General features: G+C 35.4%; 1 protein-coding gene across 1 annotated transcript; it reads right to left on the reverse strand.

The window, feature by feature from the left end:
- Positions 1–1,081: 1,081 nt before the first annotated feature.
- Positions 1,082–24,730, reverse strand: LOC149797134 (5-cytosine rRNA methyltransferase NSUN4-like). Its single transcript, XM_089961799.1, has 6 exons — positions 24,571–24,730; positions 13,802–14,510; positions 11,752–11,883; positions 6,533–6,678; positions 4,860–4,984; positions 1,082–1,376 (listed from the first exon to the last, which is right to left on the reverse strand). Exons 1-6 carry the CDS (start codon positions 24,673–24,675, stop codon positions 1,100–1,102), a joined length of 1,494 nt encoding a protein of 497 aa, XP_089817925.1. The 5' UTR covers positions 24,676–24,730; the 3' UTR covers positions 1,082–1,099.
- Between the last annotated feature and the right edge of the window lie 3,083 nt (positions 24,731–27,813).

Consider the following 27,813-nt stretch of genomic DNA (forward strand, 5'->3'; position numbering starts at 1 on the left):
AAAAAAATCACAGCACATTCACAAACGAGAGGTAGAATATGTACGAGGTTTCGATTTCATGTGCCCTCATAATCATGCAATTAAAGAATATAATTAGTTGAGAGGGAGAGTAATAGTATATAATGTAGGTAGATGATGGAAGTGGCAGTTTTGATTTGATATGTAAATAACTGACAACATTCAAGATCTAGTTACATTGTTCCAAAATAGTGTTAGATAAAAGACTAGACACATGCACACATGAAGCAACTTGCACGAAGACAGCCCTATAATTTTAAATACTTACATGTACATTAGAAATGAGAAAGATGATACAAATTCTGTCACATGAAGTGAAATTGACCTTTTATTTCAAATAATTAAAGCAAAGCAAAAGCTAAAGAAAAGTATTTATAAGAGAAATGAGCTGGAAAAATTTTAAAAGCCTTATCCATCATTGTAAATCTTTATGTACACAAAAAGTATTATCATACTGGTTCGCTTTTTTATTTGCTTCTTAAGTCTTTCCAGTAATTAATTTTTATATATATATATTGGCATTGTATACAGATGTGTAAAAGTTACTTACACCTTGTCCTCTCAATGATAATATAGCATACAAAAAAATCATGTACAAATATAAACACTCGAGCCAAACATATGTCAGTGACTTGATGTCTTATTGCTTTCATACAGCACCTAATTATTTAATCTGGTGATTGTACAGCCTGACTTAAATTGAAACAGTCCATTTCATCATGTACTTGTTTGATTTGTGTGCGATTTTTATTGATTTCATTCAGCATGTCGTAACGTCTCGAAATTTCATTAATGAACACAAACATGACCATACTGTGTGTGTGTGTGTGTGTGGCAAACAAACTTTTCTCAAAAGGTGAAATGAGATAAATGGATGCATGAAAGGACATGGATAAATATGAAAAGCTGAGATTTATTCTTCACTGCCAGTGTAGAGCTTAAATAGTTAAAGGGCAAAATTCTCAAGCATCAATGCATATGCAAACAATACTTACAATATTCCCTTGAATGTGCCAGAAAGAAAGAAATTGCCAATTTATATCATTACAGCAAGACAAATGGGTAATCTGAAAAATATTTATTACTGTTGTCGATTTATTTTACAAAAGTACATAGGTCCAAAATTTGCCGATATTGATGGCAGTACTAGCTGACCAAACTGACAACCCTTATGGAATTTAAAAGTATCCTGAAATCCTTCTGCAAGTTCGTTCAAATTATGTATCACAATGTCTATCTTCGAAGTCTTCCATATTTCCTCAAAGGCTGATTGTATAACACCATCATTTTGAGATGGGGACAGCGTACATGTTGAGTAAACAATGGAGCCACCAGGTTTACAGGATTTGATTCCTGCGCTGAAATAGGAATACAAGGATAGATAATATGGAGCTGAAGAATAACAGTATATTACTATTAAGTTTAATAGCCAAACATTATCCTTAATGTTTAATAATTATTATTACTGCTACTAATGCTACTACTATCTTCTACTATTACTTTTCATCCATTTGGGGCCATTGTTTGATATATTTAAATAATATCTGTTGTCAAAAAGTCATAATATTCTTACAATTTTTGTTTCATGGACCAATAATAATAAAGTAGATCATTTATGAGAAATCTGAATACTGGAACTGCCCTACATTCCCGAACTTCTTCACAATAAAGTTTGCAACATCTGTTTATTCAAATGCCAGCATATCCAACAATTACAATAATAATAAAAATCACATGCCGATATAATACATAACAGCTGAGATAAATAAATGGAGTATGTTTTCAAAATCTGATCGTATGTTGAAATAAGCAATAAGTTTCTCTGGGTGTTGGATTTCAAAGACGAGTCTGATATTGTACAGTTAGTTATATTACTACCATCAGACTAATACAAATGCCACCAACTAGTACTACTAGTATTAGTAACACTAGTTGTTTCTACTACTACTTATTAAGCCTGAATTTGAGCTATCAGAATAGTAAAAATTCTATGTCAATGCAATTTCATTCTTTCTGCTACATTTGCTATTTCTTGAGCTAGAATCATTCCAAGAATAGACGTGGGCAAGTTCAAATGAGATTTTTCCATCATTCTAGTAACTGCAAAGCTTGAGAATGTTCAGTAATATTGGTTTTCCTCTCAAAAGTTTGGATTCCCAACTGAAAAACCCCACCTTGTACCATCTGCATGGTTCCCACGCTTTTCTTAAATTTTGGCAAAAGACATTCAAAATTATCTATCGTTGTATAAACAAGGAATGAATTTTCTGTAAAATCTACATGTCTTCTTGTAGTTCAATAAACCAGTCCCAAAACCTGTATTGATACATGGGCACTTATCGTTTCTTAATATATAATGAAAGGGACAACAATTTCCCATTTATCCTGCATTCTATTTATGATCTGAAATCAATGCTTCAACTTACATGTCACTGTGTAATAGTTTCGCACCAAAGTTCAGCTCAGAGATTAAAAAAATTTCTAATCCGGGTTTCCTCCGAATATTCCAACTCCTTTTTTCATCTTTGCACAATTCTGGATGGAATTTGGGGTCAGAGCAATTACATATAAAATATATGGTATCTGCCGCCACTGTAAGATAGCTTACCAGCAGCCTAACTAATTTAAACTATGTCATTTCGACTTATACCTGCATGAAATCGATAGAAAAATTATTCATTTTCTCAAAAATGGCAAGTAGTATAATTGTTACGACTTTAATCCGCTGAAGGACTAGATGAAACTTGTACTCACCACTTGCGTTACTAGTCACTATGACTTCACAACTCTCAAACAACGACACTGGAAGTCCAATAGTCACGTGATACCAACAACAAACTCTTTTTTAATGTCGTGGTATAAAATTTAAATAATATTAAATGAAAGTCTGATATCTTTTGGAAAAACCAGAAAGAACATATAATTCTCAACAAATTTTTTTTCGAGAACTACAAGAAACTTGCCAAGTCTGATTCATCAAGCAGAGTAGTCTGATTCCCTGCTTCCTGTGTGACAGCACATGTCAACGTGGTAGTCATGTGATACAACAAAACTATGGAAGTTGGTCTTAGAATAAATATAGAGAATTTTGTGCTCTTTCGTTTTTGTATTTTTTATACAATCAGTATATGACTTTCAATTTTTAAAAAATTTCTACAATATTTGAAAATGACAGTTGTGAGATCTGCGTGCTTGTGCGACTAGCAATCAAAATCGCTAGTACCAGCTCAAATTTCATCAATGCATTATCTTTCAGCAGAATAAAGATATAATGATTTTATTAGTCGCAATTTATGAAATAAATAATTTACATATTGATTTCATGCAGGTATAGCTCGATTTAACAACGTTTAAGTTTGCTAGCCCATCTGCTAAGCAGCTATGCTTTAATGCCACCATGTTGGCCTCTTGTGATGCTAGACTGGTTTTCAAACATTCCATAAAAAAACATGGATATCGATCTGTCTGTGAAACAAAAAGTCTACTGGATGAATCTAATCCACTGAGCATTATGATTATCTCAACAAATATATTTATGGCAAGCACCCAAATGATCCATACTGCAACTTCCTAATATTCTGGTTAGAACTCAATAAATTTAACTCACAATCAGCTCAGTTACAACTCAACAACATAATTGTTTTGGGCATCAAGTTGTGGAGGAAAATTCATGTTTTTTTTCTGACTTTTGTCAATATTTGCAAAATTCGAGGACTTTTCAGAGTCAAGAAAGAATTATCATTTCTCTCAACTTTTTCCCAGTAGCGTGGGAACCCTGCATCTGGTTTGCAATCAGCTAATAATCCAGCTAGTGACAGGTGCCAAGTAACAACAGTTAAGTTTTGAGAGGTAGCTCACTGCAAGCAACATGCAAATATTTATTTGTCAACTGCCAAATGAGACATGTACATAGAGGCTAGGAAAAATAGATATGCTGTTAATTTACAGTGAGATCTGACAAATTTCATAATCAAACAAATCAGACAAATGGGCTATAATGAAAGGAACATGGCAGTCTAGCCTAAATTCAGTATCTCAAAAAATGCAAATAAGATACTTAAAATGGAAACTTATTTTAAAGGCATTCTTTTTCCTACTTAGGTTTACCGAACAATTACTGATCTTTGTCAAGTAGTTTTTTAATTTTATTCTTAAAATTTAAAATACAGAACAATTCATGTGGTCATATTGTAGTCCACAGGACTACCTGATTACAATACATGAGAGCCAAGACCACCATTCTGGTAGTCCCTGGACTTGGGACTCTATGGCTCTGGTGCTGTTAGCGTGACATGAGTGGACCAATCTAATTAATGATTTGGACTAAACAGACTTTTGCTAAAGAAAATCAATGTTAGTTTGCTAATCTAAAAAGAGGTAACTTTAAAACTTGTACAAATTAAATGCAATACCATCTCAATGCAAGTAATAATTTACCATATTGAAAACTCGAGAATTCAAGCTGTTCGGTAGAACCAAAAATGCATTTTAATACTATCAATGCATGAAGTTATCTTTATTGAAGTCAGACCTGGATCCACAAGTTTGAAACTTTCCTGTCAACATGCATAACTTTATGTATTAATTTTAATGGCTATAGCCACTGCTTACCACTATTTCTGCAACAACCACCACCACTACCAGCAACAATACTACTGCTGCTACTAATTTTCTACTACTGCAGCTATTACAGTTCTTTAATCAAGGACGTAAATCTTGACCAATATATGTAGAACTTAAATATTATTAAAAGTGGAAGGCCGAAACATTTATGCATAAAATCTATATTTTCAGTTGCATCAAAGGCAAGCAAATAGTTTCTAAGAGGTTTCAATGCGTACATCAGCAATTTTTTCTGAAGTTCCGGCAGGCGGATTCTGTCTTGGATACGTCCTGGTTTGAATAGATTGTTGTCTTCATAGGTTAGAAAATGCCTGTCAGTGTTGCATGGCACATCCACCAACACCTGCAAAACAATCCTGAGATACAACTTAGCCATGCTAAAATAAAAGTGCTAAATTGGAGTTACCTCCCTTAGTGCAAAGCACTTAACAGTAGAAGTTCACAAACATTGCGGAGTCAAAAGCACTGTAATATTGACTTGTGAAATATTATTGGTAACATGTTACAACTTTGTTTCCTGAACTCTCCCATTCATATTTCTCCTAATTTAAAAAGAGAAACTTTTCTGTTTAGAAATCTGAACAATTGATTTAGGCCGGCATCCATCTGAGCTGACCCTGATGTCAGAGCACCTATTCAGAAAGTAAAATAATTTTCAATGAAACACACAACTCTCACATGTAAACAATTTCTTGGAAAGGTTAAGAATACTATTTATATTTACTGCATGATTACTTTTTTGAAACATTATGTCCTGTGATTTGCATCAAGTCATCACATATCTGTTGTGATGTTACTGCCTTTTATGTGGGATTATAGTGTTCAATTCATGGAGCAATGCTGCTATTTCATTATTCTGGAATGAGTTAAATTTCAAACTTTTTGGACTAAATCAATTAAATAAAACAATGTAAACACCAGTGTTTTGATGACAAATAAGTTTTATCAACCATTAAATCCCTTCCAAAATGTGTTTGTCAATAGGGAGTTTAATGGTTCTGACATTTTCATGTTTGCCTCGAAAAAAAAGTCACTTACTGTACAATATGTATTGATATTACATGTATCCAGATGACAGTGTCTAAAAGATTGCCCCTTACGAACAAGAAATTTATTTTTCCTTCACTTCTGCAGCATTTGACAATAATGGAAAATGTCTTTTGATCAACGTAAATGAAGTTTTTCATTTCTTTATTAAATAGTGCAAAAGTTGTGAATCTTTGTTTAAAGTGCAAAGTATGAGTGAGATATAGGCATTACATTTTCAGTGGATATTGGCATTATAAAGTCATTAATTACATTACTTCATTTAACCTCATGTCTTATGGATAACTATTTCCATTGTGCCTCATTTTTTAAATATTACTACATTAATATGTATATTTGCATCAACACGCGTTTGATAAATTTTAAGTGCTTATATCATGAGTTGAACTATACACATTTCTGAGCAGACATGGCCACTGTAACCTACTTTTTCATAAAATTTAAAATAAATTTCCAAAGAGCCCCATTTCTTGATACACACACACACTCTTTATCGCTCTCCCTCTCCAGGGGTGTCCCCACTGAATTGATCAGGAGGAGAAAGCATTGTGGGTCAGTGCAGTTATGCTCTAGGGAAGAGATCCCCACCATATATATATATATATATATATATATATATATATATATATATATATATATATTCATGCACAACCTATTCAATCAAATTTCATGTTGAGGCTTTCTTCCTAACAGAGCACCTTCTTGTTTATAAGTATATCTGAGACTATACAAATAGGTCATGACCTACTTGTGCATTCTAGTCACTATTATAAATTTGTTTTTTTTATCAAGCAACTTATCAAAGATGAAACACTGCATTCTACTGAATAAGGCTTTACCATACCTTATCAAACACTGGCTCTGTGAAGGCAATACCATCACATACCCGTTGTACCACACTCTGTTGGGCTGACTCTGTCAAGTAACTCTGAAATACCTTTCGTAGCCTAAATATTCGAGACTGAGATGAATCACTGCAAGTCAGATTCTCTGTAAGAAACAAAAGTTGTCGACATAACTGTCTGCCCATTTTAAATCTTTTTATTAAGTGGGAGACCAGTTTCATGTATTGTAGTATCATTGTTTTCTTTGGGTATGTAATTTTAATGTTTTTGCCACTCAATGTCTACATAGTTATTGGTATTTAGTTTCATGTATTAGCTTCTATAAATGCCCAGTAATAAGAATATAAAACAATACAACGGGTATCAATTTTCATGGATACTGAGGCACTATAAATTAAGTATATTTCATGGGGAACCAATCTGCATGGAACTTGAGGCACTAAATTTAGGAGTACCAATTTTCATAGAAAGGATTATGATAATACTACCACCTGTATAAGCACAATTAAATGCCAGTCAAGATCAATCAATTATACTCAAGATCAAAGGGACCCTATGCAGCTAATAAAACGGAGCTAATTGGTTAATAAAATATGTGTACGATCTTTGCTGTAAAACACCATCAATAACTTTTTGACCATGGCATTAACACATTGGCTTAACAGTGGTAAAATCTGCCTAAATCCACACAACAATAAAAGATATATTGTGAAAAATCTGAATGTACGATATATTTTAACATTTTTGTCTTGAACACCTAACAACCTGAGCGCAAAAAATTGGATCACACAAGGCCCAGTGCCCCTCCCATACTTAAAATGAATTGCCCATGTGGCTTTTCTAAAAGTGTTATCTAATTTGCTTGAAACAAATCAATAGCATGTTCACAAAATGTGGCATTTTCAATTTGATGTTCTTGAAAGATACTGCTAAATTATTAATATTTGTAACTCACTCCATCTTATCTTTTCATAACTGTATGAAAATCTATCAATTTTGTCTACAAAGTAAAATATGCGACTGATGGATGGGGAATGGTACTATTTCTGTTCTCCTTATTTCATTGGTTACCTATAATTAGGACTCGCTTATCCGGTGTGATTAATAATGAAATGTCCCTTGCTAACCCTGACTCGATAATGCAAATATATGGAGTGATACGTATGTGATTGTTTGATTTTTGACAGTTAAGCTAAGGATGGGCATTAACTACTTGTAAAAAACCTCCTGTATGTAATTTCATGAGGGAATATTCCAATTTTATTATGTAATACTTACATGTCACTGTTACTAAGCTTTACCCTTCTGTAATGTAAATACCTCATCCATGCTAGATGCACCAACTCCCTGTTCTAAAGGTTTTTTAGGACATGTGCATCAAATCAATCTAATCTTGACATCATCGGCCCACATGCTATAGCATGTCCTCATTCTTTTTCAGGATGTTTGGCTAACGAAGGACATCAGAGGGGTAAGATGAGGGCATCCAATAGGTTTACTCCCCAAAAAAGCACATTTTAATGTCAGTAAGAACTTATCTGTCACTAGTATTAAGCTTATCATGTCAGCAAGGAGGGTGGCTGATGGACTGGTAAAGTTACCTTGTACCTTGCTGTTAATATGGCAATAGTCGTGGTTGCTGATTATACAGACCCAGAGAAAATATATCTTGGCTCTGGCCTGCTAATGACCATAATATCGTCCAAAGGTGAGTATTTGAAATATGTCTAGGAAGTAGCAACTTCATAGACTTTTATCCTCTGAACAGCAGGTCCCTTTCTGTGAGAGATACAAGTGTCATTTCTAAATAGTTGATGTGGAGAAGACTGTCTTCCTGTTACCAATGACCATGGAGAAATACTCCTGTGGGCTCTAAATGAGAACCCCAACCTGAATCTGACATGTCAGTGTACAGACAGGAATGGGGTTCTGGGGCATGCAGCAGAACTCCCCTCAGAAATTTGTCTTGACTGTACCAACACTTCAGATTGTACTGAAAAGTACCGGTAGACCCTAGAGGAATTTGATGTGACAGTACATCTTTCTAAACTGCCAACAAGAGAAACTTAAGAGAATGTAAATTGAGCCTCCCAAGGGATACCAAGTCCTTCCCTGAATTCAGGGATTCCAGAAGAGAAAGGTACAGAGAAGTGAACAATGAAATATTTGCAACAACCTTAAAAGGTCCAGGGTTTTATGTATTCTCTCTGAGGGCACACAAACCTGGCCCATAGCAGGAAATTCATTCCTATGTAGACAAAATCCTGAGAGTGAATGAGATTGAATTTCTTCAGGGCTAGAATCAGTCGAAACTGAGTCACAACAGACCAACAGTGGGGTCATGTGATGTAATAGGGACTATTTGTTGTTGTTGCTTAGCAGCCAACCATCAAAGTATTGGATCAGTAGAAGATCAATGGACACTGACCCATCAGCTGGTTTGATAGCATTCCTAACTGAAGTCACAGTTTCCATTTTGAAAGTTTCCTCAAGCAGTAATTTGTTTAGAAGGGTAAGATCCAATAATAAGCCTCAATTTTCTGCCCTTTTTGGTGACCAGATATATCCAGGAGTAGAAACCGTGTGACTGGATGTTCTAAAACATCACTACTGCACCCTTGAGAGAGAGGAGAGAATTCTGTAAAACAGATATATAAACTCTCCTTTTATACAGAATGGACCACCAATCTCCAGTGGTATTTGACCAGGTCGTTGAATAGCTGTTGCAAGGCAACGGCAGATAAGGCACACAAAAAAAATGTGTTTCCAGTCAGCCAACTGTCCCTGCTTCTCCTTGCTGACCCCAGGACTTCCCCCACCCCCCATGGTAAAACTATTAAAAACATTTTAATAAAAATCACATTAAATAAATAAAAGTTAATTAAGAAAAAAATTGACCTGCCTACCCTAATTGGAAGGGGGGAGGTCTAAAGATTCTTCCTTCAGAAAAATGAAGGAAACTGCTCAAAAGTGAGGTGAGCAAAAGAGCCTGCTGCGATGCCCACTTGTGAAGCTTCGACATCCAAGGGTGTGTGGGAGTAAGGCCACTGGCCAGACAAATGAATGAACCTTATAGTTTGAGACTGATATTAAGGGTATCAATGTAACATGGGGGACTGACCACCTTTAACTCTGTATCCCTGATTCTTGACCATAACTGTTTATAGCAACTTATGTGACCATCAGAGTGTGGGGAAGTAGCAGCAAGTTCAGTTGGGGCATTTTCCAAGCAAGACAGAATCTTAGTATCACTTGAATACTTCGACTTAGGGCACATGTCAGGGGAAAGAACTTCAGTGACAGCCATGTTGAATGAACAAGTGTCCTCCTCCTTGACCACTTCTTTGTGACACTTAGTGAGAATTATTTGGAGATCCTTGGAGGGGAGGGTTCACCCTATCTTCCAAAACTTAGTAAATTCCTAGAAATCTTTTAATTTGTTATAATCACCAAGGCATCATCTTTGTCTTCTGGTTCCAAAACTCAATGGGAGACAGGAGAAGTTGATCCAGGATAATGCCTGTAATGGGAAGGCCTCGAAATAAGGAACAACAGAATGTCCTTAATAGGTATTGTGTCAGAAAAGCAAGAATTCTTATCTTTCCTTGGTCTCTTATTAAAAGGGGGACAGAACATCTGCTTACTTGACAATCGTTCCTGTGAAACTTGTGAGGGTCATCTACACACATACGTGTACCAAAATGATTAAAAAAGAAAATGAGAAAGGAATGACCATAAGTCCAATTTCCTATCCTAGGAGTGTACATAAAAGCAGGCTTCATCCCTGTGACTGGATGTAGCAAATGGGAGGGGGGGTAACAACCTTAAAAGGTCCAGAGTTTTATGTATTATTCCTGATGCTATACCTAGATACAGTAAGTTGTAAATACTGGTGCCTGATATCTCATGACCAGCGGTCAGCTCCTGGTGGTCTGCACAGAACCTGGTAACCAGTGGTCAGTACCCAGTGATAAATGACTAGTCACTTAGAGTCAGTGGAGGTCTAGATAGAAGGGAGTTTTCCCAAGAACAAGAAAAGCTAGAATGATATCTAACCATCTGGGATTTTTGTGATTTTACTCACTGCCCGACTTCTGGTACTATGATACTCGTGCCCTTGAAAGAAAGGTGCAAGGAGTCTCCATATTACTGTGCTTGATCTTGGAAAATTGCATCCCTGTGGGATCTGATGCACTCAGACCATTCATGCTTATTGCCCTTTACAGTAGTAAATTCTTCCTTCCTTTTAGACTACATACTGTCTTGTCTAAGAAGGGTGCTCTCTTCACTTTTCTTCTTCAGGAAACAAACACAATCCTCTGAGAAATATCTGTTACACAGGTTGTAACAGTTTTTCTCACCTGGAAGATGCTGTCTCTCACCATTTTATTAGGGGAGATGCAGTTACTTCTAGCTAAACTTTGTTGTTGTTTTAGGGTTTAACACCATTTTTCAGCACATGATAGGCTATACATGGCGGCCAGTATTAATGGTGGAGGAAGAACCCGGGAAACCCCCAGAAAGAACCACCAACCCACGAGAAGCTACTGGCAAACTTTCTCACATACCCACATTGGCTGATTCTGAGACTCGAACCCACGCAGACAGAGGTGAGATGGCAGTGATCTGTAACGTTGAGTGCTTTAGACCACACGGCCACTCAGGCTAAACTTTGTACAATGTGAGATCCAAATTACCCATAAGGAGAAGAAAAGTATGCTTCCTTCCTCTTTTTATATAAGTGCAGACTTTCAGCAAAGTCCCAGATGTAATCCGACCATAGACAACAAATTGAACATCTGTACACTCGTGTAATTTTTTCTGCAGTATACAAGTTGAGTGTACCATGAGCCTTTCTTATGCTCAAAGTTATCAACCAAATAAGGCATCTGTAAATAAAATTTCTAAAAACAAAAATCCTTAGTATGTTTACATGAAAAATAAAAATAATTTTAAATTGAAAAACACCCAATTCTTTTGGGAAAATCTAATTTCACTTCATTGTAAATTTTTGTGTGTGTAATGCCCAATAGGTCCAAAAGTTATCTGGGCAACTAAAAGCAAACATGTTGCGATGCAATCTCATTTTGGTTCACTGGATTTACTGTATGAACATTTGGTTGACAAAACAAAATGGCAACTGACAGGGCAAATGAAGCAAAAATATAAACACAATAGATGCAATCTCTGTATTACACACGAGCCTCTATTGCCTTACCAGTTAACAACGTCTGCAGAACAGTTAAAGATTTCCCTCCTGGGGCAGCACAGAGGTCCAGGACTTTATCGTTAGGGTGAAGATCAAGAGCTATCACAGGTAAAACTGATGAGGCATCCATCAAATAATAGCCTTAAAAAAAGACGCAAATGCATAGGTCATGATTACAGAGATTATACAAGGTTTGATTTTAACAAACATCTGCAAGCCCATGTTTTTTTTCCAAGTGTAGAAGGTGTTTTCTGTCAAACCTTTGCACACAGCAAACCATATATGGTTGTTATTCTAACCAGACTGTTGATGAATTACACATATTACATACCTAATTATCATCTGCATTGAGATTTATCATGTATGATGATTTTTTTTTACATGGTTTTATAAAGGTGGTAAGTTGATCTGGGAATTAAAACCTCCAATACTTTGCATTTCTGAGGTCCTGATCTTGATTAGTGCTACATAATAATGACAATGATGCGCTAAACATCGTCAACATTTACAAAAAGACATTTAAAAAACTATGTGAATTTTGAAAAGGTACTGATTTGTTTTCTGAAGACTCTGCAATTGTGATTATTATCTTGTGGCAAAGAATTTTTTTAAAAAATTTCTTGTTCTAGGGGGAAAACAAAAATAATGTCTCACTATCAGGTCCATGAATACAGTATCAAGGAAATATGTTCATGGTGATTTCTATAGTTTCCTTTTTTGATTTTATCATATTGTTGTCTTTGCTTTGCTTTGTAAACATTAGTAAAAATATTAATGCATTTTATCCAGTCTATACTTGTTTAAGGTTTTCCATGACATCTTATTCAGTAAGTCGTGGGTTCAATCCTTTATTTTGCCACATGCAAGGGTTAGAGGTGGCTCATCCAAGGTCGAAAGTTTTCCTAGTATCACAGCTGGAAAGATCCTAATACATCTACATCTGGGCCTCATATCTGCTATGATTTGTTGTACAAATGATGAGAAATAACTCCAAATTTTATATTAAGCTCAAATTCCATTAAATGAATTACCATTATATTGTGTAGCACAGTAATTCTGATGTTTTCTGATCAAATCTACAGATATTTACAGTTACAGCATATTCTAGGGATATTGCAATGTCCAACCATTTACATTTTCAGGATTTTCTAATTCACCACCACCAGGTGTTTCATTCTTCTCCAACAACAAGATTATCATCTGTTTCAATTAAGACATGATGCAATCTTGTGATGCTAAAACAGGGTACTGATGATCTTTTCTACAAATGCTTATCTTACATGCCTTTGCAAACATAACTTTTTTGAAGTATTTTATTATATGTACAACTATGGGAAAGGCATGTTCAGTGTGGGTTTTCTTTCTGTAATGTGTGTGTGTGTGTGTGTGTAATTTGGATTTTTAATGTAGCTTTAACAATTTTCAGTCATTCAGCTATGATGTCTGCAGTGTGGCAGTTTACAGTGATGTCTAGCACTGGGGCATCATGCTGCAGGCATGTAACATGATGTTCCACCTAGTCACATTCTCCTGACACCAGGCCAACCTGTCCTAACACTAATCTCTTAATGCTGAGCGCCAAGTGAGGCAGCTGTTAGTCTTTCTGTAATACATCACCTACAATGAATCTACGATGTGAAAAGTTGCTATTTTTTGTGTCAAGCCTGAAATATAACGCAAAAAGTATGGATCATACTTTCCGTCATAATAATCTGGCAAGAAAGCCTTCTTGTACTTTCTATATAAAGAAAAGGTCTTATAAAATAAGACATATTGTGACAAATTGTAATGTATGCATGTTGTTCACTTTTTACATGTAAATGTGTCGTGTATATTTGCATTAAATATTCAATGCTATACAAATGCAGCATCCGTCATCACTACTATCATCATCATCATCATTGGTATTCATCATCATCACCACTGCCACCACCATCATCATCATACCCACATATCAGTTTGATACTAGTCCATCTTGTGAGATAAGTATAACAGCACAATGTCCCATTAAATAAAATATTTTTCCTGTTTCAGTGAATCATTATGAAATCTCTACTACCTAACAGACCTCCTTTGTCAGGTCTAGGACTGGCAAATTCACTGATGTTTCCTTTTGGATAGACCATCAGTCTGAGATTGGTTGGGATATTTGGCATCCTCTCCTTCACAATGACTATTGGAATATCCTTTGGGGTATACACACTCTGTCGACTTTCCTCCTGGTACAGAAGTTCCTTCTCAGAATAGACCTGGGTAGTTGGCATAAACTTCATTATATTTTGGCCATCTTGCACAACTGACACATCATTGGTTTTAAATCTTTCTAATCCTTCTTTCTGACCAATGTTCTTGTTTAAGAGTAAAGAATCATCTGTGGTTTTTACTTTTTTGCCAACTGACTCATCAAGAAAGATGTCATTATTATGCCAATCTTGATTACTATGAGTATCATCACTTACGTCAGGTCTTGAAATATTATCTAAATTTTGACCACCTTTTCCATCGTCACTAGATTTTGTGGTTAACTTTTCTACCTGATTCAGCCTCTCCGCTGCCATTAGAACAGCGTTATTTGCTCCCGTCTGGCACAGCTTAGATTCAATATCGTCTGCATCAATGGAAAAATTGTTGATAATCGCTCCATATTTCTGGGGTGAAAGGAGAGCCAACCGTATCGAGGGCCATAGTTTGTTATAAACTGGATTGTAGAATGTGTCAAAATGATTCAAGGCAAGCTCAGTGTGGGTTTTCTTCTTGCGATTCATTACCTATAATGAAAATATGACACAAAAAGTTGTTACATGTTGCACTGAGGTTGAATTTTTAAAGAAAAAATGTACATGTTATCCACAAAATGAAAAAGAATGTTAAACAGTAAAATCTGTCTCAAGAGGCCATTAAACAGTAAAACCTGCCTTGAAAGGCTGTTCAACAGTAACAACTGTCTCAAGAGGCTGTAAAATAATAAAACCTGCCTTGGAAGGCTGTTCAAAAGTAACAACTGTCTCAAGAGGCTGTTAAACTGTAAAACCTGCCTTGGAAGGCTGTTCAACAGTAACAACTGTCTCAAGAGGCTGTAAAACAAGAAAACCTGCCTTGGAAGGCTGTTCAAAAGTAACAACTGTCCCAAGAGGCTGTTAAACTGTAAAACCTGCCTTGGAAGGCTGTTCAACAGTAACAACTGTCTCAAGAGGCTGTAAAACAAGAAAACCTGCCTTGGAAGGCTGTTCAAAAGTAACAACTGTCTCAAGAGGCTGTTAAACTGTAAAACCTACCTTGGAAGGCTGTTCAACAGTAACAACTGTCCCAAGAGGCTGCAAAACAATAAAACCTCTCTTGTGAGGCTATTCAACAGTAAAATCTGTCTTTAGAGGCTATTCAACAGTAAAATCTGTCTTTAGAGGCTATTCAACAGTAAAACCTATCTTGAGAGGCAGATAAACTGTAAAACCTATTGAGATACAGTTCAACAGTAAAAAATTATGTTAAACTGTAAAATCTGTCTTGACAGGCAATTAAACAGTAAAACCTGTCTTAACTGGCTGTAAAACAGTCAAACCTGTCTTGGTGGACTGTAAAACAGTAAAACCTGTCTTGATGGACTGTAAAACAGTTAAACCTGTATCCAGAGGTTGTTCAACAGTAAAACCTGTCTTGAGATTATGTTAAACAATAGCACCCTCTCTTGTGAGGCAGTTAAACAGTTACCCATCTCAAAAGGATGTAAATCAGTAAAACCTGAGAGGCTGTAAAACGGTAAAACATGTCTTGAAAAAGTCTTAAACAGAAAAACCTGTCCTGAGCGAATATCTTTCATCTAACAAAGTAGTTTCTTAATATAGGTTGTCTCTCTACAAACAACAGGTCATCACATTATATATAACATTAAAAAAGTATTCACTGCCGTGGTAGCCTAAGTCAAAGTGGTTAGTGTCCATCTTGAATGCAGGAGGTCAAAGGTTCAAACCCCAGCCAAGTTGTATCAAAGACTTATAAAAATAGTACTCGCAGTTGCCTTGCTTGGTGCTTAGCATTAAGAGGTTAGTGTTAGGACTGGTCAGCCTGGTGTCAGGATAATGTGACTGGGTGGGACATAATGCTACAGGTCTATGGTATGATGCCCCAGTACTGCACCACTATAACCTGCCACACTGCAAACATTGCAGTGATATGACTGAAAAATTGTTAAAGCTACATTAAAAATCCAAGTCACACACACATATAAAAAGTATTCATGGAACACAATTTCTAGGTTTCAATTAAAACTTTCTGAGCAGTCACCAAATTGTATCCTAAAGAACAATGACATGTTCAGTTATTCAGTGTACCTGAAAATGGCTGCACTGTTGAGTTTTTCATAACTGATCTTGTTCTAATTCAACTTTGATTTTTAACCATCATCTACTGGCTTTTTCTATAACAGGTCAATAGTTTCCATTTCATTTTTAAACTGATAACCATTTGATTTTATCCAAAATCAGGCATTTTTGCAAGTTCTTTCCTTGAATTTTCTCTATATTATTTAACAGTCTTGAATATGTCACACTAAGATGCTACTTGATAGACAAACAAAACAAAACTCTAACTTGTTATCACCAAATTACTGTAGATGTCTAAACTGATACATATTATCACCATGGTGAATAAGTGCTAGAGCCGGCAATGAAAAAATGGGACAGTCAACCAACTGGAAGTAAATATTGGGGGGGGGGGGGGGGCTGAGAGTTCAAAAACAGGAGGACCTGTGTAATCATACAGCCAAACAAGTACCACCCTGTAAAAGGTCATGCCCCACCTTCAGAAAATGACATGATTATTTTAAAGCATAACTAAGGCTTTAAACTTGACAGTAGTATGGTACTAAAGAAATATAAATGTGCATTGGGTACTTCATTTGTGAGAGTTATTGGTGAAATACAGTTGTTGTTCTTTTGTGGTAAAATTAATGAACAGAAATGTTCAATTAAAAGCTTAACTTGATTCTGTTTGATTTTAGCAGCCTCAATGAGATTTAGGTAGGATCAACAAAAACTTTATTTTGGTGAACCTGTGGGTTAGAGGGAAATAATCCCAGTTCCGTGCCCCAATTTAATCATATATTTTTTTAACATTTCAATACTTTCTAAGGCTGAAACATCAGGCTTCTCTCTTATCACTAAATCTGGCATTAGCATTTTGGCTCAACATTCAGATCAGAGCTGGGGTTGAAACAAAAAGCACTGGCTGTTTCTGTGGTATGGGGACATGAAGAAACACTCTTGGATGGATATTGCTGAAAAAAGGCCGATTCATTCAGTTATATCTGAGCCCTGGTCATTTGCGAGTTATGCAAAATTATGTTGGTGTCAGCTGAATAAATATGTGTAGATTTTTCAATCTTCCTATTATAATGAGAAAATTATGCGAGAAAACTGAAGTCAAATATGGAGTGTGGGGTTAATCCTAAAATGAAAGTCCTCAACCATGATATTTAATTTTTGGGAGTCTGGGTCTTACTGCCTGAATAACAGCACTGTGCAGCATGTTTTGATGTTGACTAACATCGAAACGAAAGTCAAATTTTCAGGAATATCTCACACACTTAGCAGCCCAAAATGACGCTTTGCTACAAATTAAAGTTATAATGTTTTAGTCAGAATTTACATACTCTGATGTCTTTTTTCTAATAATTTAAATTCTCACACAATCAAATGGACCTGTTTTCAAGTTTTGTTAGCCTAGATTTCAGTTGGCTGGATAGAAGCTGGGAATGCAGAAATCAGGTTAATTTGAAGAATACTTCTTTAACAACGTGAATAAAAATATATTAATGTTGCAAAAAGTGTTTAGATAGCTTCAACTCATTCAACTTCACTGGCCCCACAGTACATATTCTGAGGTTTCCTCTGAAACCTTGGACAAATCTTTCTAGGAAAAACCTCGGAGTATTGGTTGCTGACTTTCCAAGATAATAGTCCAAAGACAATTTTTTTATACCAATGTCCAAGTTTTTTATTGTCAAATGTCCAAGGTTGACCTCAGACTTCCAAGGTTTTTTGTAACCAATATTCTGAGGTTTCCTAGGATTCCTTGGACACGTCCATGGTTTTCAAGCATTCTGGACATATTGTCTGAGGATTCCTAGGACATATCGCCCCAGGATTCCTCAGACATATCATCCAAGGATTCCTCAGACACATCCCTGGCATAAAACATGAGACCAAGAATTGAAGCAAATATTACAGAATATAAGAATACATTTTATTTTCAATTTGTTCAACATGTACAAATAAAATTTTAAAAATGTCCAAATATCAAGAATGCCCATAAGGTTCCTTTAGTGCCAAATTGTCTATTTAATTTTGATAATCCATCCATTTATATCCTGGTTTCTTGATAGTTTTAGCACTTCACTGACTTCTTGTTTATCATCACCTCTTTCATATTCTGCCATTTCTTTTGGATCAATTCTGTAAAAATAAAACACTGGTTGAAAATATAAAATGTGATGAATTAATAAAACAAACAGTATGCATATAACATAACTTATTAGCATCCATAAATTTACAAATCATGTTCAGAATCCTTTAGTTCTGAAAATAAGGTATTAAACCTTAAAACACTTTATTTCTCTAACAGACTGTTCTTTCAATTTGGGCCCATCATTCTATATTGTTGATAACAAATACCGTAGTCAAGATTATATTCTGTTCCTAGCTTAATATCTTACAAGTTCAAACTAATGTATTCAATAAATTATAAGATCCTGATGCATCCCTTTAAAGATATTATTAAAATTATTCAGAATTACTATCTTAATATTTCATTGTACTGTAATCAACCCTTAAAGAAATTACACAATGCTTGTTGCTTAAAAAAGGTTTTAGAAAATTTGAAATTGCTGCATCTCTATCTTATATTAGACTTTTTTGGCATTACCGTCTTAGTCTATTTTGGTGTTGCCATCTTGGTCTGTTTTGTTGTTATTGTCTTAGCTGTTTTCGGTGATTGTGGATTTGCATCTTTACTTATTTCAATCCTAAATTTTAAAAAAAAGTGCAAACTTTTCAGATATATGTAATATGCAATACATTCGGATTCCATGCCATTTACTAGTGATGGGAATTGATTACTTGGGAAAAATAAATATATCCATGCTTATTGATAAAAAATAGTGCTTTGGCGTGTTGGCCTTTAAAACTAAAAATAATCATATTATTTATGTAATCTGACATCCTTTATAAGGTTAAGAGATTATTGATGCTTGCATTTTTGCAAATTCATGTGCAACAGGTAAAATAGATAACGAGATTGGTATCATGGATGTCATTATTTCTTTTCAATTAGACAAACGAAAGAAATCCAGACCAAGTACTAATTTCCTCAACATATGACACACATGAGTATTAATCATTTTAATATGGTGCACAAATTTACACCCAAAATGAAGGGCATATACTATCAGGGTTTGGAAGGTCTATAAAGTTGTTTAACAGTGGCCATTATCTAATGTCACGAATTACTACCTCGTATCTAATAGCAGAATGCAGATGCAATTTCGGACAAATACGTCTTGATAATATGGCAGGCCAGTACAATTATATAAATTATAAAATACTGTACTTAAAAAAAATGGATAAAGAAATATAGCTATACTGAAGCAGTAATGGATCTAAATGATTGCTTTGTAGATTTTCTTGCCGACTAACACCCTATACACATGGATGTTCTGTTTTCTTTTTACATGTCTTTAACACTACATGTATTCATAAACCTATTCTTCTAATTTAATGCACTATAATAATTATGTACATAGTTATTCTAGGATCCATTTTTGAGTCATTAAATATTTTTCAGATTTTACTGTTCTCCAACGATTTTAAACATGACTTCATTTTCATCTCTAATAATAATAATAAATAATTAAAACCGTTAATTCCTTTCTTCTAAATTCAACTAATGTTAATGGGTTAGTCTGCTTTACTCTATTCCAAATAGGCATAGTTAAATAATTTTTATCATTAAAATGTACTTTATTTTTTTTTATTCAATTCCAAAGAATTACAATTGAATTGTACAAAGATAAACTTTGAAAAACAACAACAACAATAAGAGTCATTATTATTATTATTATTATTATTATTATTATTTATCATAAATGTATATGGATTAAACAATGCACAGAAACAGGAATACTCAGTCTAATTTTCATACCATTGTTTCACGACAATTATTTTTTTTTTAAATCCCTCTTCGACAACACACAAGTTATCAATGAGATAAAGATGAAAACAACAATAAGGTTTACTGAACGCTGTCCGAAAACAATAGAGCTGATGGTGCAATGCCTAGTGGGTAAATGACATACTGTATTTATAGCTTGATAAACAAACCCATTCCCATCAAAAACAGATAAAATTGACTAAAAAAACCGATGCAGTGTACAGCCGGCCTATGAAATGAGAGCCAATAAATGTTCTTATCTTTTTCAAATTTAATGTAATATGAATAAAAAGAAACGAACTTGCCTCCAATCCTTCCAATAATTCCTTCAGTAATCCCAAAACTAGCAACCTTGCAGACACCAAATCTCCAACTTGGTAATCTTTGATTGCCCTTCTCGGATGAACAATATTTAGGAGGTTAAGAACATTTCTGGTAATAAGATTATCATATACATAACGCAAATAAGTTCATCGCGACTGATGAATCCCCTCTTTGATAACACAAGTTTTCACAGACCAGTTTGCTTTCAACTGACCACTTTAGAATGTACTATTATGGTGCATACAAGATTAATTGATGAATTGGCTGCTGAGATTGGATAATTCCATGCTCTGCAACCAATGGAAGAATGCAAAAGAAATATTTCCCAGAACTTTCCACAACTTCTCATTATTTTTTAAATTTAAAAGCAGTAAGTAGATAAGCACCTGTTGCGAGCATTATGTAGGGTCCTTCAGTTACTTAAATTTTGTTCTATAAGATAAAATTATCTCCCAGATTCCGATCACTGCAGACTGGAAGTGCCATATCAGACAACAATAAAAAAGTTCCCCCTCGGCCGACTGTCCCCATTTTAGAATTTTAGAGAAGCCGACCTTAGAACTTCTTCCCAAGGTTAAAAATTTTAAAAATAAAAATATTACCAATAAAAATAAAAATTCCTAACAGAACTTGAAGTGCTTAGAACATTATATATCCATGTATATATATACACAGTGTTTTATCTACCTATGCACCATGCGTCAAATACGAAGACTTTTCCGATCTGATGCACAAAAATCATCAACGGTGTTATGTTTTGCTGATTAGCACAAAACAAAGGTTTGGTCTTGTTGCCAGTATATAAATTGGCGCATCCAAATGTTATATTTTGCTGATTAACACAAAATAACGGTTCCGTCTAACTACTTTATTGGCTAGATTACAACTCTCCCAAATGGAAAACACACACATATCAGTTTCTTATGCTAATGTTTTCATAATACATAGGGTTACAACTAAGTGTGGAACCTGGAGCTGACCTTATGCGACCTGTAACTGTCACATCATTTGTAGCAACATGATGTTAGAACCATGTAATCACCCCACAGGAAAGTGGAAAATAAACATGATTTTAAAGTGATTCTCATGAGAAACTATTTTATGCGCATCCTTGTCATGCAACAAACCAACAATTTCCACTGTATGCCTTGCGTTGTTCCAATATACTGTCAGCATTTGACTGAAAACAGAATCCACACAAAGAAAATTAAAATCGATCTAAAACAAAGAAATTATCATTTGGACCACCTTTACAATCAACTGATGATAATAGAATTGTTATCGAACCAGTGGAGCCTTCATCATCTAAAGATGATGTAATGGTTACTTGTAAGATAAAACGTTATTTTGTGCAACAATAGTTAAAAACATACAGCTGGCTATGTTGTCAAAAAGAAGTTAAATCGAGTGAAGAATGTGAGAGTGAAGACACCTTAATGTCTTACCATATATGTACAGAGGCTAAAAAAACTCCATGACCAAAATTGTGCAAAAAACAATAACTTTCAGAAGAGTACACTGGCAAGGAATGCTGGGTTGCCAGAACACAAACTGCTGATTGAAGGTCAACAACATTGAATGCAGTTTTACAAAAACATTCTTCCAAACAAGACATAGCAGTGAAAGTGCTACTTAAGTGTGTACATTGGCTGAGTGGAGAAGACATCCCTTTTTTAAAATACAAATCTCTTCTTTATTTTATACACAACTTAATGGCTGAAGAAATTGATGCCTTGGGATTTTAAAGAATTCCGCCATTCAGTCTGCCTCAGTTACTACCTTGTTCAGAGTTACTAGAGAGCCTATCAAATGTTGTTGAGGATAGTCTTATACATGACATGCAGAATTTGTCATTTGTGACAGCAATGGCAGATGAAAGCACCGACATAGCCAGCAGTAACACCTTGTCATATATCGAATGTTCTGATGCTTCCGGCAAAACAATTGCCTGATTGGCTTTAGTCACATTATATAACTAATATTTTTGTTGTGTATTTAAACAATATAATTAATTTTTTTTAAACTACTGAAGACTGATCATCGGCTTTGATTTTGACTCACTGATTTTTGCCTTGATGAGTCAAATGACTTACATGAAGTCATTTGTAGATAAAACACTGTATATATCTATATATATTTGTCTAAAAATATATATATATAGATATATCTACCTACCCTTATTTTAAAACCTATGCAATAGGAAATACACATGGGGTGGGGTGGGGGTGGGCTCACAAACATATATACAAAGGAGGCTTTAACGAAGTACAGACATTATCAGTGTTTTTAAGACAAGCAAGATCAAGAAGCAGAATTCATTTACTATAGCATTTGAAACAGATATATCCATTGGAGAAGTAGCTACCAAAGTTCAGAGATACCTCCTCCACAGATAAACTTGCCATGTATTTGCAGTTGAGGAACTATTTGTGTCCAAAGGAAATATAGAGGGAAGAGTTCATCTTCAGGTGTTAGAATTTAGGTGTATAAATTAAAATCTTTATCAACCAAAAGTACACTAACACAAGCTTGTGTTTATACTTGATCCTTTACCACTCACAATTTTGCTACCGATTTAAATATTGACATACATTTTTACTTATCAATGAAAGGATATATGTGGCTTTGCAAAGTTTAAATGAGGACTACAAATGTTGCCTTTTCACTTGGAAAATATATTTTACAGCACCTTGTTTGTCTGCATTTCATTAATACTTGAATTGTATATGAATTGCAAATAAAAAAGATCTTACACCGGTTTAAACTTAAAGTGAAAACATTGTTCAAATTTATGTCATCAAGAACTTTGAAGGTAATTTTTCATGTAATTTAAACTTCAAAAGCCAACTTTCTCTGTAAAGTTTAATATTATTAAAATCCCCAAATGGGCTACATGTATTTCAGAGATGGAATCAGTCTTGTACAATCAGAATCAAGTGTTTGGTGGATTCTTCCCAAATCATTCTGAATGGGATTAAACTTCCATGTAACTGTGCTATTATCAGCTGTCAAATTAAAAACAATAATTAAAAATTGTGCCATGCCAATCATCCATGCAATTTTTTACAGACTCAGCTGTATATTTATATTTATTTTTCTTGCAACTAATGTGACAATAAAGTGTCATGCAATTTTTCAGAAAACATTTTTACACTAATACTGAAATAGTTATTTTCCTTCTAAGTTCTAAACTGGTACATGTACTTTAAATTATTATTCCTGTGAAGCTCCAGTGGCCTAGTGGTTAGAATGTCTGCCTCGGGTGCGGGAGGTCATGAGTTTGATTCCAGGCCGAGTCATACCAAAGACTTACAAAAATGGTACTAACAGCTGCCTTGCTTGGCGCTCAGCATTAAGAGGTTAGTGTTAGGACTGGTTGGCCTGGTGTCAGGATAATGTGACTGGGTGGGACATCATGCAACATGACTGCGGCATGATGCCCCAGTGCTAGACATCACTATAAACTGCCACATTGCAGACATCGTAGCAATATGACTGAAAAATTGTTAAAGCTACGTTAAAAATACAGATCACATCACATATTATTTCTGTAAGGGGCCATCCATTTAGTATGCACACATGGAGAGGGGAGGGGGAACTTGTGTATGGGGGGATCTACTGAAAATGTACATATGCATAGGAAACGTGGGGTGGGGGTGAAACCTCAATAATAATTTGTCTAATACGTAACCAGTTTGACTGGGTTCAATTGGCGTTTGAATTTTAGCAGACACTAGTCAAACTGTTTAATGCTTATTTCTTTGATGCAGCCAGATATTCAACATCGGTGGACTATCTCTTTTATTAAACTCGTTAATATTATTAATCCTTTATGGTTTCTGTATGGAATAAATATAGGCCATTCTATAGAATTCAGGGGTGGGACATCAAGCGTACATACGCAGGTGGGTGTGGGTGTAAAAAAGTGTACATGTGTACAGGGAGGGGAAGAGAGGTCAAACTTTGCCAGATTTTTGCGTACGTACTAAACAGATGGCCCCTAACCAACAAACAAACACAAATGTTAAGAAAAAATTCATGTGACCCTTTAAGCATTGAAGGCTTTACTTTAGATTCAATTGTTAGAAAATATATTTTTACAGTTGTCCTGTGTGGCTACAGGGCATTAGAATTGGGGCCACTGTGTTACACTAAGATGATTGCATAAAGTGATTATAAGTGATGTATAAGACACATCCAAATGTAGTGAGTATAAAAAGGTGTCGGTGTCGAGAAAATGTGAAATGTGCCGCATGAAACTTGACAGCAAAGAGTTTCCACAGTTTATTAGCAATTCCGTACCCATTTCTTTTTGTAGAATCGTCTCTGACCAATAATTAAATTCACGTATGCTAAACCGACACATGACAAACATCTTTCGCTTTGTATTCTTATGCAGTGGAGCATTGTATCGTCAGCATGTGCAGCGGTATATACAAACTTAACGGAACCGGAAGATGTTCCAAAAAGAATATAAATTGGTTGTCTCTAGTTCGCCTCAGAGCTAACTGGTTCCGTAACTTTGTTTTGGCTAACAAACCGGCGACAAGGTGCTAAACGGAGGCGGCTAAGACGTAATTGAAGCGCTGTAATGTCTATCAAAGAGGCAAAAAGATGACCAAAAGATACGAAAAGAGACAGAGACGAAATAGATGGAATATATCCTTTAAACGAGACGAAAAGAGAACCGGCTAATGCAAAACAGATATAAAAGAATATTAGTGCAAATCCAATAGAAAGTGTATGAAAGTGTGTGTGTGTGTGTGTGTGTGTGTTTAGCTTTAACAATTTGAGTCTTCTCATCTGTACAATGTCTGAAGCGTGGGAGTTTATAGTGAAGTCTAGCACTAGGTATGGCGCATCATGCCGAAGACATGTATCATTATGAGTAGTAAGGTGGGATACCCTACGGACAATGGAAATTCCAGTCAAAACACCCCTGGGACACTCTACGGACAATGGAAATTTAACATGGCGAAAAATCGTGGGACAATCTACGGACAAGGGGAATTAACATGGGAATAAATCGTGGGACACTCTACGGACAAGGGGAATTTAACATGGGAATAAATCGTGGGACACTCTACGGACAAGGGGAATTTAACATGAGATTTTTTTTTTTAAAAAAATTTTTTTAAAAAAGGGGTAGGCAATTCAAAGACTATCTCTTTTCGAGAAATATGGCTGGCCCTGAAAAGGGCCTTTGGGTTTTCTTCTTCTTCTTCTTCTTCTAATTTCTTCTTTTCCTCCACCAAGTTCTTATTTTATCTCCTACACTCTTCTTCTCTTTCTTTTTTTTCTTCTCCTCCTCTTCTTTCTTCTTCTCTTCCTCCTCTTCTTTCTTCCTCTTTTCATTTTCTTCTTCTTTTTCAATTTTTTCATTCCATTCTCTCATCCTTATCCTTTCCTCTTCATCCTCCTTTTCCTCCTTTATTTCTTTTAACAGATCACTGATGATTACCTTCATTTTTCGTAAATTGTTTATCTCCATCTTCACTCTATGGGGACTATATGAGTAGTGATCCTCGTTTAGGTTAACCAACATTTGCTCAAACATTCCTAAATTGTCTATGACGTTTTGCAATTTTTCCATTTTGTTAAGGTGGTTTGAAGCCATCTTTTTATTCTTTGCAGAATGGTTTGAACCACGAATACTGTGGGTTCTTATACAAAAAGCGCGGACGTGATGGAAAACATCCCCTAAAACATAAAATTGATTTTACCTAGATCATAACCTAACAACGTGCGTACGTGAAGGAAAACATCCCCACTTTTCTCATTTCATATAATCAAACCCAAACTATACTCTCCACATACGCTAAGAAACAATAAAGAAACCCATAATCTACTATTCACACCAACCTACTTCATTAGTTACAAACACAAACACACAAACACATACACTTCCACTATTAATAAAGAGTTAGTGTTTATTTTCACACTACTCTACCTACTCACATTGGCAAATTAATAGTTATTTCTTTTCTAGAGTATTGGGTAGCCCTGAAAAGGGCTGTTTTGTTTGGAACTTCATGGGCACCTGGTTAATGGTGGCACCTTCCAGGCCTGGCGCCACATACGCATCTTATCCCCCAGTTACTTTTTACCTTTTGGGGGGAGAGAGCAGAGGCAGGATATGTCGCTTCAGAATCCCAATTTTCGCTCTCTGGGATTTTGAAATTTTTTCTTCTCTCCTTTTCCTCCTCCTCTTCTTCTTTCTTTCTTCTTTCCTCTTTATATCTTCTCTCCTCCTCTTCTTTGTTTCTTCTTTCCTCCTCTCTTATTCTTCCCTCCTCGACAATGGCTTCCGCGGCCAGTTCATTTAATATGCGCCTGGCATATTCCAGATGCACATGAAGCTCCAACAGTTTCTCAAGTCTCGTGTTCATTTTTTGGTGTTGATCAATCAACAAGGGTAGCTGGACTGCCGAACGAGTTTCAATTTATACTGAAAGCGCGGACGTGAAGGAAAACATCCCCCTAAAAACATAAAATTCATCTTACCTAGATCATGACCAAAAAAAAACAACAACAACGCGCGGACCTAAAAGAAACACTTGCTCACTTTTTTATGCTACCCATCACTTCAATAGACTATCCACATACTCAAAGCAATCCAATCTAACCCCAAATATACACCTCAAGCAGCCCAAAAAAAACAAACAAACATCATTTTAATCTACTATCCACACCAACCTACTTTATCACTTACAAACACTAACACACCAACACATACCCTCAAAATTTTTAAGAAAGAGTTAGTGTTTATTTTCACACTACTCTACCTACACACATTGGCAAATGGATCATTACTTCTTTTCTAGAGTATTGGGGTAGCCCTGAAAAGGGCTGTTTTTTGTTTTGCTATGGCATTCTTTTTTAGTTTCTAAGAATGCGATGTCCTCTGAGGATAGACTTTCTGGCAATAGGTCTGCTTCTTCGGAAAGAGAAGAAGAACTCTTTGGTGTCGATACGGCAATCGACAAAGCCTCTGTCAGGTTCAGGTTGCTGCTGCTGCTGCTGCTGTTCTTGTTGTTGCTGTTGCTGCTGTTTTTGAAGTCTGTACTTCTCTGTCCATTCTTCTTTTTCCCTGTTCACTTCTTCTCTGAAGAGCTCTTCTATTAGGTCTTCAGTGATTTTTAACATTCTCACATTCTCTATTTCTTCTGGCTTCGGTATCAGACTGTGTCTGACCCTATGCAAATTCACGTAGGCTTCGTTGAGCTTAGCTAGTTTGGAGCACATCTTCTTAGGAGGATGAGTCGACAATGGATGGTTAGACTGGAAACAACCCCGGTTATTATAGTGAAAGCGCGGACGTGAAGGAAAACATCCCCACACGATTTTCGATTCGCAACGTTCAGTGATTGTCATGAGAGGGATAGTAAGAAATGAAAGAGCATCAATTCAACATTCTTATAGCTAAACAAAAGACAAAGGCATTTTTTCAAAACACAACATTTTTTATTCAAAAATCACTTAACACTAAACAACAACTCTAACATTTTTTAACACTAATATAACACTATAACATCAAACATTTTT

Source organism: Sinohyriopsis cumingii, chromosome 6 (assembly GCF_028554795.1).
Source record: "Sinohyriopsis cumingii isolate HCF-2022 chromosome 6, ASM2855479v2, whole genome shotgun sequence".
In the NCBI taxonomy this organism is placed as follows: domain Eukaryota; kingdom Metazoa; phylum Mollusca; class Bivalvia; order Unionida; family Unionidae; genus Sinohyriopsis; species Sinohyriopsis cumingii.

What these genes read in the sequence shown, in the direction of transcription:
- LOC149797134 (XM_089961799.1), bottom strand. Translation starts at nt 24,675, where the DNA reads ATGCTCCACTGCATAAGAATACAAAGCGAAAGATGTTTGTCATGTGTC. An exon ending in GATTCTACAAAAAGAAATGG is followed by an intron (nt 14,511 to 24,570) that starts GTACGGAATTGC and finishes TTTTCATTATAG; the next exon opens with GTAATGAATCGCAAGAAGAA. An exon ending in TGACAAAGGAGGTCTGTTAG is followed by an intron (nt 11,884 to 13,801) that starts GTAGTAGAGATT and finishes TCTTTTTTTAAG; the next exon opens with GCTATTATTTGATGGATGCC.